Here is a 22580-nt window from a genome sequence, read left to right as displayed (position 1 = left end):
GTCAAAGCTGAAGAGGTCAAAAAACCAGCTCAACCTTCCCTGGCGTATCGGATGAAGGATCCTCCGCGGAACCAAGAACTCCGATCTCCAGCCAGCAGTCGTCCCTTAGCACCCAACCCTCCGATGAAGTCAACAGGATCGAGTGCGAACGCCCTGAACCTGAAGGAGAAGATCAGGTACAGGAAGTCCAGTACACTGAGGACTACCTGCGTTCCTTAGATGGCATCAAGAATCGTCCTTTGATGCGAGAGGACGGTTCTGGCAGGAGGAGGGCCTTCAAGAAGCGACGATCCAGTGGAAGCTCCAACTCCTCTCGGGAGTCACGCGCCTCCCGCGACGAGGAACTAAAGATGTTCACCTCGCTAGAGGAGGAGGAGTTGCGCCACGGCAACCGGGAAGACTACAACCCCATCAAGTATACGAGTGAACCCACCCTGAAGGTTAAGTCCCACCGACGTCACAAAAGGAGTCCAGCAAAGGACGTAAGACCAACGGCGGACTCGACCACATCCTTGGAGATGCTCGGTGAGGAGAGCACAAATCCGTGGGGTGAGGTTGTGCCGGAGCACTACAAGGATACCGAGTTCTGGAAGCGGGAGAAAGCGCTTTCCATAGACGAGGAGGAAATCGAGCTGGAGAGACCCTCAAAGGGAGAGGATGTGGAGGATGAAGCCACCAATGAGCCAAAATCGTCCTCCTTTGAGGAGGCCACTGAGGCACAAAACGAACAGGCAGTGGCTGCCCTAAAACACCAACTTTCCAAGGAGCAGGTGGTGAGTAAATGGATTAACGAGGCAAGGATCTTTATCAATGGTTTATTATGTGTGCGTTAGGACAAAGAAACGGAGCAGAACAACCCGCAAGCAATGGAGACCAGCGACAGCAACAAATCCAATGTAAGTGCGTAGGACAGACACCTAGCACCACTTCTCACCCACTAAATCCGACCACAACCTGATCCACCAACCGCAGACACCACTGCCGCATAACTAACTGTCCTAACTGCTTTACCTCTCTGCTTTTCATATTGCTACCGCACCCACTTTCCGCTTGCTTTCCCGCTTCACCTTCCCCCAAAAAGCTGCAAACCTCTACCGCAGCAGAGGAGCAATCAAGGGGTTCACCTGGCTTGCGACGCAGTCCACGTATGGATGAAATGGAGCATTACCCGGAGCGCTGGTCCGCCAGCCAGGAGCAGCAGTCAGTGCAACAGCAGCCAGCGCAAGCAGCACCAGCCATCAATGTCCAGCAGCCGGATACGGCTCCTTGGCGGGATCAGTACGGATTGCTCATGGAGGGACTCAGCGACTTCTACGACTTTACCGCATCTGTAAACCCGTCGAGATCCCGTTCGGCATCGCGCAATCCCTCACCAGCTCCCAAGAATGTGGCCAATTTGATGGATGTGGACTCGGAGCGATCGCTGGAGGTCTTCGACGACACTCAGGAGGGTGTAGTGGCCGGAGAACTAAACTGCGAGTCTGTGCTTCAGCTCCTGGAATCGAACCTAAATGAAACCGAATCCTCGAACGACCAACTTCAAGTACAAACTGTAGCCGATGATGCCAAGAATGATAAATCCATACTACCACTGGTACACGAACCCCTCGAAAGCTCTTCACTTGGTACTGTACTGGAAGAAAGGGGACGGGAGTCTTCTGTCGGACGGATCCAATCCAAATCCCGCTCCCGTTCCCCACTTCCCACCTCAGAGAACCTAGATAAGAGCATTCATAAGCGCAGAGAGCGATTGATCAAACAGAACGATGAACTGGCCGAACGTCTCTCCCGCTCAAGTTCAGAGGGTTCTATGGAAGTCGAGACAAATGGCAATGGCCGATTAAGTCCAGCACTGGAGGTCACCCTGCCACAGCCTGTAATTGAGATTAATGAAATGGCCGACGAGCCCATGAAGGATGAGGAAACTACACCTGAAGAAATGCGACTTTTTGTAGAGACCTTAAGAGCCGAGAGGAATGCCCGCTCGAGATCCCGATCTCGTTCCCGTTCTCCTCTGCCCACGGCGGGTAATATAGAAAAGAGCTTGGAAAGTCGTAGACAAAAACGCATTCAACACAATGATGAAATCTTCGAGAAACTGCACGAACAAATGCCTTCGCCCCAGATCATCATAGAGTCCGCATCTCCGCCAACTTCACCGCTTCCTCTACCAGTGATATCCATTGAAATTGTCGAACCACCGGAGGAAACTGCTTCCCACGCCGAAGCAGAACCTGAGGATACACCAGAGAGCATGGCTAGACTTTTCGAGCAACTTCGTCTGAATCGAGTGCGATCCCATTCCCGATCCCGGTCGCGTTCGCCACTTCCGACAGCCGCCAACTTGGAGCAGAGTGTGCAGAAGCGTCGCGAGAGGCTGATTGCTCAGAATGATCAGTTCTTCGAGGTGCTCCAGGAAAGAGCAAGGACCCCGGAGCCAGAAACTCGCATGACCGTGGAGTACGTCTATGAATACGTTCAAGAGAAAGATGAACAGGTTGGCGAAAGTCGCGACAAGCGATCCTTGTCCCCATCTCGTTCACGGTCACAGTCGCAAGAGAAAGGGCAAGATGATTTCCACTTGATGCTCAACCTGGAGGGCAGTGAGTTGCGCACACTACGCAAGAATAGCGAGGAGTTGGAAAGTGTCCTGGCGGTGGGTGCAAAGCAGCGGGAGGTCGATATGGATGCCCTGGAGAAGCTACACAATGCCAGTGAGGAAATAGAGCTTCGCGTGCTCAGCCCCACTAATTCGGAGTTAGAGAGAGTGGTTGAGATGACACGGGAGAATCCTGACTTGGATCGCACGGTCTCTGAGGTGGCGCGGGATCTGCAGGACGAACTCATGGCCAGCGGCTTCAAACGCTCCACCTACGTGGGCGAGTCCTTAGACCTAGGCAGCGATCAATTCAAGGAGCTACGTCGGGAGGCAGCTCAGTTTCAGAGATCCCGAAGCCCATCTCCCGGAATGAGCATGGATTACGCTCGAGAACAGGCTGCAGCTCAAAGGGAGCTCCAAGCAGCCATCCTAGACTCTCTGACCGAAAGCCGCCTGGGAGCCAAGCCCAAGACCTACTCCGAGGAGAGAACTGGCGAGTTCGAGGATATAACTGCCGCCCAGCTGGACGACCTGCGTCATCGTACGGCCGAGTTCCAGCGATCGCGTAGCCAGAGTCGCTCGCCCTTGAGAGAAGATAGCCTCACCCAGTTGAGGGACATCGAAGCGGAGTCGGATAGGAGGGAGCTGCAGGATCAGTTACTAGATAGGTTAGCCGCCTCAAGCATTAATTTCGAGAATTTCTCGCGGCACCTGAATGCCGACTTCCTGGACAGCGAGCGGAGGGCCTCGGACTCGGCTTTGATGGGTGACATGGAACCGGATGAATACCATCACTTCCGTCGCTATTCACTTGCCCAGGAACAGCCCGTCGAGGAGTATCCCAGCGATGACTACGTTTACATCTCACAAATCGAGGTGCGAACTCTTACAGGAACAAGGACTTGGTTAAAGGAAGACTTTTACCTCCAGGAACCAAACGATTTTTCTGATTCAAAAAGTCCGGTAAGAGATGAAGACTCCTGGGCAAGAGCTGTTTTGGCTGCAGAGGCGGAAGCTGCTGAGTTCGATTCCACCAATGCCATCTACAGCTATGACATAGTGGGAGACCATGAGCACTTGGATCAGGACAGGAGCAGCTCGAACGACAGCGAGGACACACGACAGACGGTGGTGGAAATCGATGACGAAGATGAGTTCGAGCTCGAGTTGGACGAGGGAATCTCGGATAACAACGAACGCACCCAGCCCACCGATGAATCCCACCATGACACTTCCGAATGCGAAGAGGCAGAAAGGAATGCAGATCGCTATGAAAATCGGGGAGCTCAGGACTGGGAAGAGGTAGATGATGTGGAGGATTTCCTTGACTACGGTTTCGACGATGGTGCTGTGGGTGGAGCCACGCCCTACTCCGATCCTGACTCCTTCATCGAACAGATCTACAACGAGGCCATCAAGAACAGAAAGCAGTCTGGAATTCTACGGGAGTACGAGACCATGGTCCAGGAGCAACTGCCTTCGGATCTCAGCGAGTCCGAGAAGGAAAAGTCCGGTTCTGAAAGTGAGAAGTACGCCTTGTGGGCCAAGACCAGGGAACTGGAAAGATCGCATTCCAGTACCCGACACTCAGATGTTGACATCGCGTTGGGTTTGATGCCAGAAAGTGAACATCGCGACTCTGAAATGCGTTATCTAGGTGATGCGCATGTGGTGGCTCGGCAATCCACCAGGTTACGTACCCGTTATGGATTCAATCCTAATCTCGATGTGGGTGACCTGGAAGATGACATCGAGGTGGACCTTAACTACAAGCCCAAGAGGGAGTACAACTGGCGCAAGAACTTCCGACTGGACGACAATGAAGAAGGGGAAAGGAGTGACCAAGTAAAAACCGAAGAGAACGAAGAACAAGAAGCCAGAGACCAATTTGAGGAGGAGTTCGGGTGGCAGGATCGAGAACAAGAACATGATGAAGAACACGATCTAGATCGGGAGCAGCCATTGTATGCTAATGAAGAAAACGGACTTGACGAACAAGGAGAGCTATTGGAAAACCGCAGGATGAGTCTGGGCGGAGAGAGTATCACCCTCTTCAGTCGAAGTCCTGTTCGAGAAATTTTACCAGATGTTCCTGAAGAACTTCCACAGGAGGAGGAAGCACTCGAGGAACAGCCAGCAGCAGTGGCTCCATTGGAAGACCTGCCAGCCGAGAAGTCAAAAAAGAAAAAGAGCAAGAAGAAGCTGCGCAAAGGATCTAAAACCGAAGAGGAACTAAGGGATGATAATGACTCGGACACGCAAATGGGCTTCACTGCACGCAGTGATGACCCTGAGGCAGCGGATCCGCCAAAGAGAAAAACTCGCTCGAGGCGAAGCTCAAGAAGCAGCTTGACCAATGAAGAGGCCAATGGAGGAGCAGGACTCTTTTCACCTAGGAGCAGTCTTGCCTTTGTGGGCGAATCCTTGGAGGGCATAGCTGAATTCGAGCCACAGGAAAGGGAGGAAGAGCAGTCCTCCAAGAAGAGGACTAAAAAACGCAAGAAGACCTCAACAAAGGAATGCAAGGAGGAAGCCAAAGAAGAGACCCAGACCCAGGCCACTGATGACTCCCATTTGGATCAGGCACTAGCTGCTGCTCTGGCGGAGATCGCCCCCATTTCGGTATCCACCAATTTGAGCCCAGAATCCACGCAGCAGAACCTACTTTCCAGCATTAGTACTGGACAGAGCGTCTGCATAACCCCAGCATCATCCATCGAAGAGATTGGCGAATCGCCTTCCTCGACCTCAACTACGGTGGCTGCAGTGGTACCAGCGCGATCCGTTGTGGACACCTTCGACATACTCAAAGATGCCAATTTCTATCCGCTCTTCTAGATCGCTTGGTTTGCTAACTAAACCTGTGCCTTCACACTCTATCACCCATTTGATTTACTCTCTATCTGTTTCTTATAGACATGATCATAAGCCAAGTCAAGCCAAGCACAGCCCAGCACAATCCAGTCCAAGCCACATCCAAAACCGAGCACGCTGTACACGAATTCAGTCCCAGTTAAAGATTCAGCATCCAGATCCAGCATCCAGCATCCGCTCCTCTGACTGAGGGATCCCAGAGATTCCGATCTGTATAAACTATGTATTATACTAACGACACAGAAAACCTTGAACCCAAAAAAGAAAAAACGAACGATTGAAGGATTATTTACCATAACATAGCTGTTAGTTTGCTTAACAATTTTGTCTTTATACAAATGACGAGAATAAAGCCAACTGAATAAATGAAGAAACCATTTCGTTGTACTCTGGTTGCTATTAATAGTCGTACACCCCACCGAAATTCGCATCTGCGGTTTGTGCCAATTCTGCACCGGTCCTCGAAATACTCGGGCATTGAGATCATTCATGCCGAGGCCCGAGGCAGCGGTGTCACCCATCAATGGGCCACCAAGTGCAAGTGCCTCAGAGGAGGGTTCATAAATCTTCCCGCAATTGCCCATATTATTCTGAACAATATGTCTGTGGTCCAATTTGCATTTTCCCATGATGTCATCGCTTGACAGTCGGCTAATACGAATGAGCCAACATTTAAGTCCGCAAGGGAAATGTCCACCTTATAGACTTACTTGATTTTAATGCTCTTGTCATTACGCCTATAAACGAAACCAAAACAATCTGTCATGAACATGAGTTATGTGTATGGTTCTTGGGCTCACACACTTGCTTTTCTTGGGTCTTATATCTGAATGATGGGACTAAGGTCAGGGCCAAGTGGCTTTATGTTTGTCTAAAATTTGTCAATGAAAATATGGGGACATCTGTTGTTCTCGCGATGAAACAAAATTATGTCAACGTTCTAATTAAAACCGCAAGTTTGGCCAAGACGCGTACAAGTGCGGTCAAAAGAAAAGTTTATTTTCAATTTTTTTTTTTTTTTTTTTTTTATTTATTAAGGCATACGGGAAATCTTGGAGCCCTTTGTGTCCTTCTTTATTTTCAATAATGAAACTAAATTTGAACAATTCCAACTTGCATCGTCAGAATTTATTTAGTTTTATCCCAAAAGTATGCTAATCTAAATGTCCAACTTTGCATTTCATTCATTCAGATCGTTTTGTTTATGTCAGTTTAGGGAAAACATTATTTTTGCACTTTTCTCACTCGTGTTTTTTTTGGCGAGCTGCTGCTGTCAAGTTTTATATGTCATATCCTTAGTCAAATTAAGCGAAAGTCAGCCCAGAAAGGCGACAAAGGTTCGCGGAGATAACAAATTATCTCAGCGACTGTCAGGCCGCAAAAGGGGAAATTGAAAATGAAAAATTCCCAAAATATTTATGACAGGCCAACAGGAAAGTGTGTCACTCGAGTGATTTGTTTACGCAGCTCACTTGGCTTTGTTCTCCATTCTTGCACGGGGCAAACGGGCCATTTGGAATTTATTTCTGTAAAACTCATTACGTAATGCACTTGTACGCCAAATAAATGTATCTCCCCGAACTTGCGTTAGAGCCACATCCAAGCAAACACGGCCAAAACGCTGCCAAAAAGTCTTATTCAATAGTTTTGTCTTTGACATGAATTCATTTTTCTTGCGGGCGCACTTAAAAGCCTGCGGTTATATTTTCTTTCATTTTTTTTTATATTTCCACCCAAAGTACATGTGTATATAGTATTTGCACTGCTCGCGGAAAATTGCCTTAAATCATTTTCTAAAAAATTCACTTGAATTTTGTGCGTTCAGCTGGTAAATGAATTTTTCATATTCAGTGTCAGTTAAATGAAACACCTTTTTTTGCACACCGCCATACGTTTGTTTTTGCATTTCGAAAATACGTATTAGAGAGTCATCTGAGCATCAATAATTTTCCAAAAAACATGATTTCATTTGATTTGCATCGACCAAAGAAAGACATATTAAAAATGTGCCAAATTAAAATCGCAGCTGTTCTTAAACTTGAACTATAGACATCCTCCATTAAATAACTTACACACAGAATAGGCTTCTTGTCTCGGGAAAGTTTCCCAATTTGCTTGTGATTTTCGCTCAATGCGCCTGAAATGAAAAATATAAAAATACGCTGGAATATACTGCCTATACTGTCTATATGTGTTCGCCTGAATTTATGACCCAATTAACGCTTTAACGCCTGCGTGAAAAATGCCAAATAATCGTAATGGGGACCCAAGGGAGGGGACAGCGGTCACATCACGCAAAAACTTTTTATCAAAGATTCGCGAGATGCGGCTTATTTTTAGACCAACTTGCAGATTGCATTTCACTCGGCTCCATTGCAGTTGTTGTTGCTCGTGTCTGCGGCGAAAATAGCAACAACTAATATACACATGCGATGCATTATTTTATAAGTGTGTGCATATAGCCCAGCACGAACATATATCATACTGTATATGATAGATAGGAGCATGGCCAGCGAAACTTGACTCGGACAATGAAGTTGAGCCGGAAGCGTACTTTTGTATTTCCACTTCAATTCCATTCAAGTGCACTTAAGTAACATATTCTGCCAATGTTTTATAGATTATTATTATCGTATTATTATGATTTTTTTACAACGTGCTCTTGTTATGCTAAGCATTATTTACTGCTTATGATTTTGCTTAGGTTTTTGCTTTCCGAAGTATTTCTAGAAATCAATGATTTTATGGAAAATCTCCCTTGCGGTTTATATGCTTAATACCCCTTTAATTTTGGCGATTCCCACGTCACTGGCCACATCATCATCATTAGAGCCATAAATTTCCCATCTCGGCTGTGAATCAGTTTACATCAGCATTTAGATTCTTAAACAATGTACGTTTTTTTGAGGTTTTCCCTCTAGCCAGAATATTCTACGAGTTGTTGATTTTGTTTATTAATCATTCTGATCTGGTTTAGACGGCCTTGTTAATAGCTTTCTACCACTGAACTGTCACTAGAACATTCTTTCGTCCCATTGGCCATTTGTACTTGTTGCTTCTCGCCAATTTACCTTGGACGGCTGCCCTTTGGTGTCGTGTCAATTTGTCTAATGGAAATTTGTTCTGCTGTTTAATAAACATCGGTTATTAATTGGGGGAAATATTTTCATGTGCCAGAAAGTGTAAGAAGTGATCTAGGACCTGATGAGGTCATGGTGAATAAGTGTTCTTTGAAAAGAGCGAGCTACAGATAAATGTTGATGGATTCTTCTAACGCCTGACTTTCTTCTTCGAATGCATAGGATCACCGAAATTTTCCAATAATTATTGACTTGCCCTTGTTGATCGCTTGCTTCAAATCATAAGATAAACAAATTCGTTTATGAAAATACAACTAGGAGAACATAACAAACATAAATTCACAAAATTAAAATGAACTTAAATTAACGCATTCTATTTATGGTATTTCCCAATTTCGGATTTTATTCTTACATTAAGTTGAGATTATTTTTCCAATTTGCCGACACACCTGTTGGTTCATTTCAATTCAATAAACATTTTGCCCGCTGGCATCTCAATGTTGTCTGTATGCCAAATGCTGTAATGCAGGAATCAAGAATCAAGAAACTGCGGAATGCGAAAATAAATTCCATATACTAATACAATTTCGATAATGTATGGGCTGGAGATCAATTAGGGCATCTATTGGAAAATTCAAAAATACCGCTGGAGTGCGATAAGCCAAGATGCCAGACGCAGATCATCGTTTTTCCAACCGATCCAAGGGAAAAGCGATTTATGCTCCACTAGATGGCGATGGCGATGGCTATGGCGATCGTGTCGTGTGTAGTGCAGTGTGGGAAGCGAGAGAATTTTCCTCGATTTTCCATTTGCGCGAGTGTTTGGGTGTGCTGCTTGTGTGTCGTGTGCACAAGCGCCAGCAACAACAGGAAAAACACACTACATTTCGTTTGGTGAAAAATTGAAAATTTTTCAAAACTCTGACATGCGAATTAGGGGGGTTTTTTGAGTATGTGTGTGGGGGGAGGGGGATGGGGGATGTTGGCATGCCACACCCCTTTGACCGCCGGCAGGTGGGGCGAACGCCCACAACTTTTGGCACCTGAAATGCGTTCGATTTTTCATTTAGTATTTTTAGCGGTAAGCGCGAACGAAATATTGCATGCAAATTGGCCGAAATCGTTGAGAAAATTACCCATTGCATTGCAAATTCAATAACGCCGTTAATTATTGGCGATATTTACATTGTCTACCGCAATAATTCAGCCGCCCGTCGCAGCCGCTCCGAAAATCAAATCTCTATAGAGATTTCCTACCAAAGATCTCGATCTCGACGGATCCACAACTACTTCGCTCTCTTCTGCGCCCATTTGGCTCTCCGAGATTTTATTTTTACACTTGGCGGTGGCGAAACTAGATACAGAGCGGACTGAAAGCGGTGCAGCAGGCGTTTTGAAAAACATTTTCGGAAACCGCTGCGCCAGTTGAGATCCCGACTCGGCAAAGTTCATACCGTGCTGGACCTCCGAAATCGATCGAAACGATACACAAACACCAGAACTAACACAACGATACAGATACAACGCGGGCAGACAAATCCACAAGATACAATAATTATAGAAAGTTCAGTCGGTCATTAGAGCGAGCGAGACAGCGGGCGCGATGGCGGACGTGGAAATTATGCAAACGGTGCAAACGGAAGTGAAGAAGACCACGAAAAAGGTCAAGAAGTCGTCGAAGCGGCGCGAATCCGAGGTCCAGATCAGCGAGGTCGAGGTGGACGCCACCATCGAGGAAAGGGGGTAGGTGACCTGTGTCATGTGTGTCCCAGCACAGTTTTGTGGCAGTTCGTAACGAAAGTCTTCTGTAATCATTCAATAATTCTCTTGTGCTCTCTGTCCGATCATCCCAATACTTTGTTGTACAAAAACATTGCACATTCCAATCAAAAAGATTCCAAATATATCAATATACAAACCAATGAAAACTCTTGCATATCGAACTTTTACAAAACGACACACGTTACTACTCTACTTTCCTCGGCAAATACGTTTACTAAAAGGTATCCAACAAGTCTATCTAAGCACACCCACCACCAATCCACAAGCCAGTGCCACAAAGTAAAACTGCCAAGTTACACCCCAGAACTACACTGCACAAAACGCAAACTATACACAATACAGAACTATTCCGATACAAACAATCTATGTGATAACTTATACCCACTGTTTTGTTTATGCCCCATTGTGCCGTGAATCAATATCTATATCTATATACCCCGATCTCTGTGTGTGCTTGCAGTTGATTTTCAGTGGCGAGTACACAAAAGCCATGGACAAGGACTGGCACTCCGGACACTTCTGCTGCTGGCAGTGCGACGAGAGCCTCACCGGACAGCGTTACGTCATCCGGGACGACCATCCGTACTGCATCAAGTGCTACGAGAACGTGTTCGCCAATACGTGCGAGGAGTGCAACAAGATCATCGGCATCGACTCCAAGGTACGTGAATCTATTCCGATATGGATAATGGATTTTGGATAGTGGGGACGGGACTGGGGATCGGCGTTTGGGGCCAACAAACTGTTCGTAAACCGAATTTATGGCCATATGTGGGTAGTGAAAACATTTAATAACCTTTAAGTAGGACAGAAATGCAGGCAGACGGGCTTACAGACGCGATTTATGGAGCACACTTCCCGTGCCAAGTTATGAACTCCAGTTCAGATTGCTGCTCGTAAAGCCGAAAAAAAATGAAATGTGATAAATATTTGTAGATCGCTCCAAATACTTCGGATTACAACAGTTTACACCGAAAAATTGATTTTTAATGTGGTTTTTATGTGTGCGCTGTGAACTTTATGCCCGTTTTATTATCATCGCGTTTTTATTGTGTTGGTTTTATGCGTCTAGTCATAATTTGTTTTAATTATCGCGTTAAAATTAGAATGACAACTGCAACACGAGAAGAAATGCAATAGTTTCGTTGAATTTGTTTTACTAATGTTTGTAGAATAAGCGAACAAGGTTTCGTTAAATTCCGAATTTATTTAAGGGATTCATTGCGTAAATAATTTTTCATGGTCTGTGCAGTTTGAAAAATGTTTTTGATATAAGGGCAATTAATATGTCTGCAAACATAAATTATAATTCTAGGTAATTTATTTCGCTTGGCTAAAAGCCCAGCATTCAGATGAGACAGCCATATTTTACATTCTATAGAGAACATAGAACAAGATCAGCATTTGTAGTTATTAAACAATTTTGTACCTAAAACGCTAAAGGATAATGTTGTAGTCAAATGAATCATTTGAAAAATAATAGTATTGTCCGAAGTTATCTTTAAAAGTGATTCATGCAAGTTTTCTAAAAAGATTTCAATTAGAAACACCTGAGTGTAAAAATTAACCCCCGATTTCTGATTTTCTTTGTTATCCTTCCATTGCAGGATCTGTCCTACAAAGACAAGCACTGGCACGAGGCCTGCTTCCTGTGCTTCAAGTGCCACCTGTCGCTGGTGGACAAGCAGTTTGGCGCCAAGGCGGATAAGATCTACTGTGGAAACTGCTACGACGCCCAGTTCGCGTCCCGTTGCGATGGCTGCGGCGAAGTTTTCCGCGCAGGTAAGCGAATTCCGGGGAAACTGTGTGGAAATTGTGGCATACTTGCGGGCGGGGACTGCGTAATGGCAGCACTAAATTCCACTAGATGGGAATGTTTGCCAAGAGAATCTCGGAATTCCAGTTCTTCTGGCTACCGTTAGGGATGGCTAATTGTTACCGCAAAATTAAGTTCACCAGGAGCCGGACTGGTGCAGAAACTGGTTCGGCACAGCGGGATGGGCACAGGTTTCCCGTATCCATGGCATATCTCAAGCACTTGATCAATTTATAATACGAACGCAAGGAAATTGATTGCCGTAGGCTGGACATTTGTTAGCCGAACTAGGCTTATACTCATTGCACGTATGTGTCATAAATCTAAGCGTATATAAAACATTTTTATCAAGGCCCAAACGTAATTCTTAAACCTTCGAGGTCAACTAGTCAAAAATAAACCAAATTTAAAGCGTATTTAAGGAGCATTGAACCTAAAAACCAGTTGGAAGGCATTAAAATCAGTGGATATTTAAATGTAACTCTCTTTACGTCTTGAACATTGACAAAGCACCTAAAATCTGTAAATTACTCTAAGTAAGGAATATGTATTTAAATCAAAATGATTTATTTCCCAAAAGTGGTCCACCCAAAGTGATTCGCACGCCTTGCATTCCAAGCAACGAACTTGCCACACTCGAGTGCGTCCAGTTTCGAGATGCAAAGATACGAACGCTTACGTAAGTGCGTTGATGTCGATGTCTCAACTGCAAGTTCATTGTCACCTGTCCACGGACTCGGAGTCTTTGATGAAACGGGCAAACTGCTGCAGCCCACGCCAGACCCTGAACCCGCTCTCCAAAAGCCCCATTCCAACCCGCTTTTCGGACAAGGTGTCTGCTCCGTTTTCAATTGTAGCGCAAATAAATATGACAGAAAGGCAAACAGCGTCAGAATACATTGACTTTGTCAGCGAGTGATAAATTTATGGCTGATAAATGCCGCAGATCAGTTCCGAGCAAGCCAACACCAACACCCGATACCCAGATACCCCGATACCCCGATACGATACGATCTTAACCGATCCGACCCCTCGGCACGTTCCCAATTTGGCCAAAACACCAAGGGGGCCGTGACACTTTCGCGTTAACGCAAGGTTGCCAACCACGCGTTGCCAATTACGTGTAGAACAGGCCAGTCCGTAAGCCGTAAATACAGTATATTATTGTGTATATATTGCTGATTTTCCTGCACTTGCGAAAAGTTATTTCAATGTCAGCGCATCCCACACTCTCCAATCTGTCGGATTGAGAGATTCTGCTGTTTATCAAAGGTGGATCTCGGACTGACAGGCGACACTGCTGTCCGGTGACCGATTTGGGCACCACCTAATCACCAAATCACCGCATCAAGTGCATGCTAAATACCGGCTATTTACCAACTCAGAACATGATCCCATCCAGATCTCTTGGATCCGCATTGAGCTCGTTGAGCTCACCTAATCCCACACGGTGACTCACCAGATAATAATAATAATGGATGCTGGTACATTTTCTGATTTATTTACTCTCACTGACACGCGTCGTCGAACCGAAGATTTTGGGATTCTAATTTGCTTTCTTCCCCTTGATTTGTGGCTTTTAAATTGCCTTGGCTCGCAATCATTAGAATGAAAAACAAGAGAGAACGCTATAGTCGAGTTCCCCGACTATCTGATACCCGTTACTCAGCTAGTGAAAGTGCGAAGGAGTCTTCAGCACTGACAGTTTTTGGCGGTTTGTGGGCGCTAGAGTGGGCGTGGCAAAAAGTTTTTTGGCAAATCGATAGAAATTTAGAAGACTAATATAAAAAAGAAAAAATATCAAAACATTTTTCAAAAGTGTGGGCGTAGCAGCTTTGGGCGGTTTGTGGGCGTTAGAGTGGGCTTGGCAAAAAGTTTTTTGGCAAATCGATAGAAATTTATAAGACTAATACAAAAATGAAAAAATATCAAAACATTTTTCAAAAGTGTGGGCGTGGCAGTTTTGCGCGGTTTGTGGGCGTTAGAGTGGGCGTGGCAACATGAATCGACAAACTTGCGCTGCGTCTATGTCTCAGGAGTCAGTATGCTTAATCTCAACTTTCTACCTTTTGTAGTTCCTGAGATCTCGACGTTCATACGGACAGACAGACGGACAGACGGACAGACGGACAGACGGACAGACGGACAGACGGACGGACAGACGGACGGACAGACGGACAGACGGACATGGCCAGATCGACTCGGCTATTGATCCTGATCAAGAATATATATACTTTATATGGTCGGAAACGCTTCCTTCTGCCTGTTACATACTTTTCAACGAATCTAGTATACCCTTTTACTCTACGAGTAACGGGTATAATGATTATTATGCCGCTTTCGGAGGCGGAGGTGCGGCAGAAGATTGCGAATCAGCGGGAAGAATTAAATAGAATTAGCTTTTTGGCACCAAGCGAATGGGGCTTTCGTTTTGAGTTAATTATATAAAGTGGGTAAATGGATATTCAGTTTCCCAGTCGAAGAAAATGAATGCTAGGACTACTGTGGGTGGAGAAAATAATGTTTCAAAATTGTCTTATTTTACACAAGTTTAGAAATGGTATTTTTGCATTTCATGTTTTCATTGCATCACGTTAAAGTTTATTTACTGCTAAAAACTGAACAGCCAATTACTGACGCATTCTTCTAATGAATTTCGATTTTTTATCGACTTTCAATTGATTGATTTGCTGGTAGCGAATGGAGGGGAGTCCCACGCACGATGGGATCATCCAACGCGTGTCGATCCATTTCCGTGAGTAGAGCGAATTAATCAAAAACGATGCCAGCGAATTGAACTTCATTCCGCAACGCCCTATGGGCATAATGTTCCCTCGCTCCAAATCGGGACAGAATTGATTAAGCACTGCAACTATTTCCTATTCGATCAAGTGCCAAATGCCACTGGGCGTTGCGGCCATGCAACCAACCAGTCTGACTCCAAGTTGCGAATAGTTGACATGTTCCCAGCCACAATGCATAATGGGTGCCCACACTCATAACCGGGGCAAATCTGCATAAACGGAGGCTATATCAAGTGCCATGCGCCGGCGGGTTCGTCAGTCTCCTCCCGGCGCGGTTCCTTCACTCAAAATAGTTCATAATTGCCCCACCCAACCCACTGCGGGCGGAGATCGGCAGATTGAAGTCTCTAAAAGGCACCTCGACTGCCTTGCCAAGTGGCACACAGAAAGAAATATTCTGATTTTGAAGTAACTCACAGATATTTTCTTGTATGAATTACACAAAGATCATTTCGTGCGATTTTTGAATATAGAAGCTAGTAATGTTTCAATATAGAAATTTAAAACTGTGTCAATCGTTTTGTTGCTGTCTATTTTCAGAAATTACGATAATTTTCATAATTAAGTGCTATTATTTCACTTCAATTTAGATAGCCTTTTTTTGAGCAGTGCAGCAATTTCAGCTTGTCGGCTTCGGTACAACAAGATGATCTGTTGTCGAAGGCGGCATGCAACAGGTACCGCCTCTCCAGTAAACAGTTTTCATTTGCACTCAACTCACTTTCCACTCAACTCGGTTCGGTTCCGACTCGTTTCTCTCAGCTGGATGTCTCTCTGAACTCCGCCGTCTGCTTTTGTTTGGGGTCCTCGACTCGGGATTTCAGTCTCAAAGCGGCTTTCAAAGCGCGTGGAATGTGCCGCGGATGCAAAAGAATTAGCTTGAATATCAATTCGCCGTAGACGTAGACGTGTGTTTGTTTTGCTTGGAGCAACGTGTTGCATGCGAATTTGGTGCATAAACTTTGATCATCTTGATATAATAAAGAACCAACAAAAGTATTTCCGCATCTGAAATCTTTAGTTGAGAGACGGCGGCGCTGATTAAAAGAAACCAGTGCCCGTCTCCAATTATAAACATATTGTTGTTTAGAGCAATTCACCTGTAAACAATATGGAAAAGTGTACCCAAATGGCTTCTGTTTTCATAGTGTGTAAATTGCAACCACGGGGAACTGCGAGGAACTGCGAGGAACTAGCGGCCCACATTGCGTATACTTAATGCCTTCACTAGATTTCACTTGGCACTCGCTCACACATCCTGGGCGTATACGTAACGTGCGGCCCACACACCGCACACATTACACAATCCGCAGGTTGCAGCTGCAAGTCACCCCAGAAACGAAATCTAGACACTGCACCGCCTCTGCCCAACTTACGAATTCCCATAAAAAATCGCTTCGATATCGAGTCAAATTCATAAATAACCAAAGAAATTTCGTGCCACCAAAACCGGAAACGAAATTGGACCCATTTTGGCTGCATTTAGTGTCAAGCGATGGCCATTTCGACGCGTTCCACATTTAAATTTGATCCGAAATGGGAAAACATGTGGAGCCAAACATGAAAAGCAACGACAGAGACATATGAATATGCACGCAATTGAGTCGGAATTTCTTTCCATTATTGCTGTAACTGTTGTCATTGCAATTGAATATCAATCGAAATGAAATCGCTTGAAACTATTTCCACATGGCTTTCAATTGAATTCGTTAATTGCGCTGCTAGTGATTCAGTCGATTCCCTTGGGCAGTCCACTTAACTGCCTGGCTAATTAAAGATCCTATCTATCTAAAGGTCCATCATGAGCTCCCTCATCCCTCATACTTGACCGCCAAAGCTGATCCCACTGAGCCGTTGTCATCCGTTCGTCTTATCAAAACAACGGCCCGCAAACAAGCAAATTCAATTTCTCTTTTCTCCGAATCTAACAGACCAATAAATCTCGACTTTTAAGCCAGCTTTTGTGCCCTGCGGCGGGTCAAAGTCAAAGATCTCGCAGTGAAAACCAAATATTGCGGGAGGCCGCTAAATGAATCCCATTTTAATGCACAGCTCAAAAAGAAGATCTTTATGCTGTGTAAATTAATTCTATCTTTATCTTTCTATTCTTTATCTTAATAAAATATGTATACAATATTCCAGTGCTATTTGCAATGCACAAATAATTCTTATATCTTTTCATAATGATAACCCAAAACCTCATTGTAATCATAAGCAAACGAAATCTTCTAATTTAAAAGAGCAACTTATGAATGCATACGTTTATTTTTAGTGCATTGTTTAGACAAAATGTAAAGACTTGATCAACATCATATTTCGGTCTTTCAGTATTTATTTATTTTCTTATAAATAACAATTTCTTAACTTTTGGAGTTATATAGTTTAATAGTGCGTACGGCTTTATAATATTTGATTAATAATTAACAGCTGGAATGCAAATACTCAGCAAGTCCATGCACATATTAAATTGGAAAACCATACAAATATTTCTCTCCGTGTGCGATATTTGCGCTGTTGATGGTTTCCAATTGCAATTAAAAATGCAGACCATGCACGAAGTAAGGGTTTCATTTTGGCTTTGCTTTCTGGCTCGCTCGGCGTTTGGACTTGGGCTGACATATCCGAATCCAAATCCGAATCCGATTGGAGTCCACTTTCATTTTCGGAGCTGTGACACTCTGAATGGGCCAATGCAAATGTCATCAATCAGCGGCGTCGCACTCGCAGTCGGCGACCTGTCAACATATCACTGCCTCAATGTCTCAATGCCTCAATTTCCCAATGCCTCTCCACTTGACCCTCGGAATCCGAGCGTCATTGCTGCGGCGGCAGCGTTTGTTGTAGGCGTCCGTTGAGACTCCAATCTTTCAGTGGGCGATGCCTTTGGACTTTGCGGAGCTGACAGCCCATCACAATTAGTTATAATTATGTTAGACGCTGGTCGCTATAAATAAACGTTGTTTATGCCCCACCGTTTGGCCGCAAAGAGCGTCAGCAACCCATACGAATGCTGCGGTTATGGGCTGGTAACCCAATATCGATGGGACTCACTGTGGGGTCAACTGAGTTTGAACCAATTGGAGATAAATAGTTGATATTGGAAGCTATTTTATTATTTCTCTACTAAAGTAACACACGCAATCGAACTTGCAGCTCTGTTTAATTTTCATATCTCAAATGACAAGTTTCACATCCCTAAGCGAAATAAATACTAATGCTTAGTTTTACAATCAAAAGTAGCTGTGCTAGGTTTATGATTGTTTAAATGCATGTTAATAGAAGAATAAATATTTGCTTGACAATTTTAAACATTTTAGAAGGGAATAAGTTTTTGACTAAATATATATGTTGACATTCTAGTGACATGTTCACTTTATTTTCATAATTTTTGTTAAAATACATTTCTTACTTACAATTCTTTGTTCAACTCTTAAGCTCGTAATTCTTAACTCTTTCTAAAAATCAGTATTTATCATTATATTTTCGCTCTCCGGACGCTAATCTTACATCATCAGCCCAATTCTTATCCCATTTTTACCCGTGGTGATCTCCGACATTCCTAGCTATCCATCTACACCTTCCCAATTGTGTGGGTTTCAATAGTTATTATTCCACTCTAATCTGCTCTATTCCCATCTGAGCTTCCTGTGCGCTTCTGGCTTGGACAATTTCCTGCTTCAATTTGCGGACCAGCTTCGGCCAAATCAGAAAAAATTGTTCACGAAATTCAACAAATTTTGGTTTTGTTGTATTTACAAAAAGTTAATTATTTAATGATTCATGATAGCTCGTTGTTGTTTCATTTCCATTATAACCAATTTGGCTTGGGATTTTATTTATAAGCATTCGCTAAGTTAAATGAAACTTGTTATTTGGCAAATGATGTCATAGAGGCAACGCCTTCAGATCATACCACATCTATGGGTGAAAAAGAGAGAGACTAGGCGTCGCCAAATTTGTTTTCTGCCCAAGTCCAGAGATCGCTTCGAGATAAGCGTTCTTCGCCGGTTGGTGTGGAATAGCCTAAATGAGTTTTATAGCCGGTCTTCGATCTCGCAGTGACCCACTTTAGCGATGACATTAACCAAACTGCATTTTTCGTTCAGAAGAAAGGGGCAGGTCAGAACTGAAGTCATTGAGCTGGGTACACTTTCCATTCGCGAACTAATCCGAACGAGAAATACAAAGGTAGCACTCGATCATGACCGACGTGGATGTACTGAGTTCGAGAATGAAGTCCCGGCTTCACCTGCAGACCAAGACCATTGGTGCCGAGCGCATCAAGAAGGCCAAGGATAACAACGAGGACATTGCCGTGCTGAGCATGTTCCTGCCCAACGCCTCCGCCGTGGAGGAGAACCGGAACTTTTATTGCCAGCTGGGCGACTATTGTCGCCTCGGCGATCCGCGTGCCAGCAAAGCAGGTAACATTTCCGTGGTCCACACACTCATAAATCGATCTTATGTTAATTAACAACGGATAAGACATCATAATTTATCAATATTATTGTCCGAAAACTATTCAAATTGGCCAGAAGAAAGGAACCGCCCACTGGCTGGTGGCGAGATCCATAGCGTCATCGCCGTCGATGGATGCTGATGAGTAATGAATCCATTTAAGGGGGTCGGTCTCTCACACAAGCCAGACAACTAATATAATCTGTTATAAATCTAGGGTCTATTAATTTGGATTTTTAATAATGCAAGACAACCATTCAAATTGAATGTATTAAACGAAAATGGTAAAGTAGATACATTTATTTACACATTTTAAAATCATGAATACCAGGTCTGCCATGAAGTAATATTTTTTGTATTTTAATAATTACATTTTAATATTACAATAATTTAATATTAATTTATTAATGAATAAAAATAAAGTCAGGTGAAATTTCATGACACATTTTACTGGAATTTCCGTAGACAATTTAGCACAACTCCCAGAGAGAATCTTCCCTAGTTTGCCCTTACTTTCCACAAGCGTCTTGCTTGGCAACCGCGAATGAAAGAATAATTTGCAGACGACATAGTCAACATTTCCACTCAATTACCCGCGCTAGCAGACCTTTTTTTCTCGAGGCGGGGAAAATTGGCCTCAACTCTTTTTTGTCTGATTATTTTTGGGCAGAAACATTACGAGCACGCAATAAATAAAGCAAGAAGACAGCAAAGTCCTCAAGCGTTTATATGGACTACTAATACTGCGATAGCCCTAAATCATGCAGAGAATGGCTTTCGTCTCGAGACTAGCCGAAATTTGCGTAATTTCTGCATTAATTATTGTGAAAATGTTAAAGCCCAAAAGGAAGAATCGGGTAAGGCGTGACTGGCACCCCTCGCTTTGGGAAAGATGTTGCATGTCTGGCCGACATAACGAAGGAACGCTTTTGCTTCCATATTGGAAACGGATTGTCTTCCATCCACTGATTGACTCTGCCCTCAATCTGTCGCTGCCTTCAAATTGAGTTCTCCCCAGATGGAATTGATAGCACACGGGTTAGCTGGGTTAGTGGGTTGCCAAAGTTCAAGGTTCAAGGCCGCAACAAGGCGGAAATTGATTTCGACTTGGATTGATTTTTCCTCTCACGCTCTGTTCCTTTGTTTGCTTCACCTCAGGCACCAAGAAGATGGAGTATAAGACCAGGCAGTGGCACGAGAACTGCTTCTGCTGCTGCGTCTGCAAGACGGCCATCGGGACCAAGTCCTTCATCCCGCGGGAGCAGGAGATCTACTGCGCCGGCTGCTACGAGGAGAAGTTCGCCACGCGCTGCATCAAGTGCAATAAGGTAATACACGGACAAGAATGATGGGTATACATCGCAATCATCTGATCAACTGCTATTCAACTTTCAGGTCATCACCTCGGGAGGTGTTACCTACAAGAACGAGCCGTGGCATCGCGAGTGCTTCACCTGCACCCACTGCAACATCACGCTAGCTGGCCAGCGATTCACCAGCCGCGACGAGAAGCCCTACTGTGCCGAGTGCTTCGGCGAGCTGTTTGCCAAACGCTGCACGGCCTGTGTGAAGCCCATAACAGGTGAGCATGATAAGGAATACACAGTATATCAAAGCAATCTGATTGAAAACTCTCCTTCTTATCAGGCATTGGCGGCACACGCTTCATCTCGTTTGAGGATCGCCACTGGCACCACGACTGCTTCGTGTGTGCCAGCTGCAAGGCTAGTCTGGTGGGTCGCGGCTTCATCACCGACGGACCCGATATCCTGTGCCCCGATTGTGCCAAGCAGAAGCTGATGTAAGCCATCTGCCACGAGTCAGGATGTGGGAGAGCTGTGGAGAGCTGTGGAGCAGCAAGCTTAAATTAGCCATAAACAAATTCAACGAAATTATGGATCAAATCAGAGGGATACAAGTGGAAAAGAGGATGAAGAGGAATATACACAGATGTATTAAACGATATACAAGAGATGATAATGCCTTACAATTACATTAGATATGAGAAAATTAGCTGAAGCTGGAGATGACGAGTCCTACTAAATCAAAAGCAAATCAAATTTTGTAAACTTCAAGTCGATAGAGTTAGCTAAAATCTACGGTAACTTTGCTTTATCTTCACGCAAGTAGAGCAGCACATCAGATTGTATAGAAACTTATTATTTGTAATTGCATTTCAGAACGAAATCAAAATCACTAAACAACAAAACAAAAAAATGGAAAAACCCAAAAAAATCAATATGAAATACTGATCCAATTGTAACTATTGTTGCCACATTGAAAAATGTATGTTTATTTATTTATTTTAAGTTTTAACCAAGCGACGAGCGAGTCGAACGCGATGAAAGTTTCCTAACCGCTGGTTTCAGTTCTAAACAGTTCTATTGTATTAAAAACCACACACCATTTATGTTTGATACATTGTACATTATGTGTATTAAACACAAGTCCTAGCAATTTAATTGTTTAGTTTATATTATTTTCGTTACGATCCCTTCGTCCGTTTAGCTATGTTAGAGACTCCGCTTACTTAAAGCACTAAATACACACACAAATAATAATGATAATTGCGACACAACATTATATCAATGTCCTTAACTATTTAATGAAATTCAATCTAAATAAATTAATAAATTATCAACGAAAACAAATGGTTTCTATGCAGGAGCTTGGTTAGGAAACACCATACAGGTATGTACATTTTATTTCAACTTTAAAAATTAAAAGTTGGAAATTAAACATTTTTTTGGGGTGACCAGAATTGAAATTTCAGCGTTGCCAGACTGAGCGACAAAGATGACTGCACGACTTTAAGCTGGACCTATAAAGTTTTCAACATTACTTTGCTTTTCAATTATCAATTAATGTAGCTTATAATTTTCCATTTAATTTTTAAAAACCTCAAAGTCAACTACAGGGATTATCGGCTATTTCAGGTTGGAACCATCAATATATATCCTTCAAGTGCTTAAATAGTTGATAAACTTTATACGTACATTTCTCACCCAAGACAAACATTTCGCTCATAAGTGAGTTGAACCCTTCTCATATACTTTCAGGGAATATAACACTTTCACTACATGAGACAATATCGACTTGCGATATTGGCAGTACACATCGCTTTCGGGGCCAGTTGAAAAATAATATAACAGAAAATTGACAAATAA

General features: G+C 43.8%; 1 protein-coding gene across 11 annotated transcripts in view; it reads left to right on the top strand.

The window, feature by feature from the left end:
• LOC122617270 (four and a half LIM domains protein 2) overlaps positions 1-21991 on the top strand; it is a 58342-nt gene extending 36351 nt beyond the window's left edge. For 3 of the 11 annotated variants that reach the window (XM_043793041.1, XM_043793042.1, XM_043793044.1), the window contains 5 exons: positions 10796-10996; positions 11943-12117; positions 20572-20741; positions 20809-20995; positions 21061-21991. In XM_043793041.1, the coding sequence (XP_043648976.1) occupies positions 10796-10996; positions 11943-12117; positions 20572-20741; positions 20809-20995; positions 21061-21218 (891 nt within the window). In that variant the 3' untranslated portion in view covers positions 21219-21991. Of the gene's footprint in view, positions 1-13; positions 774-833; positions 897-1081; positions 5844-9979; positions 10297-10795; positions 10997-11942; positions 12118-15794; positions 15952-18394; positions 19380-20571; positions 20742-20808; positions 20996-21060 lie in introns of those variants that run through there. The other 8 variants (XM_043793051.1, XM_043793045.1, XM_043793046.1 and 5 more) reach the window with 8 other exon arrangements.
• The last annotated feature ends 589 nt before the right edge of the window (positions 21992-22580 follow it).

The sequence above is a fragment of the Drosophila teissieri genome, chromosome 3L (genome assembly GCF_016746235.2).
Source record: "Drosophila teissieri strain GT53w chromosome 3L, Prin_Dtei_1.1, whole genome shotgun sequence".
NCBI classification, from domain to species: domain Eukaryota; kingdom Metazoa; phylum Arthropoda; class Insecta; order Diptera; family Drosophilidae; genus Drosophila; species Drosophila teissieri.
This window is presented reverse-complemented; position numbering and strand designations above follow the sequence as displayed.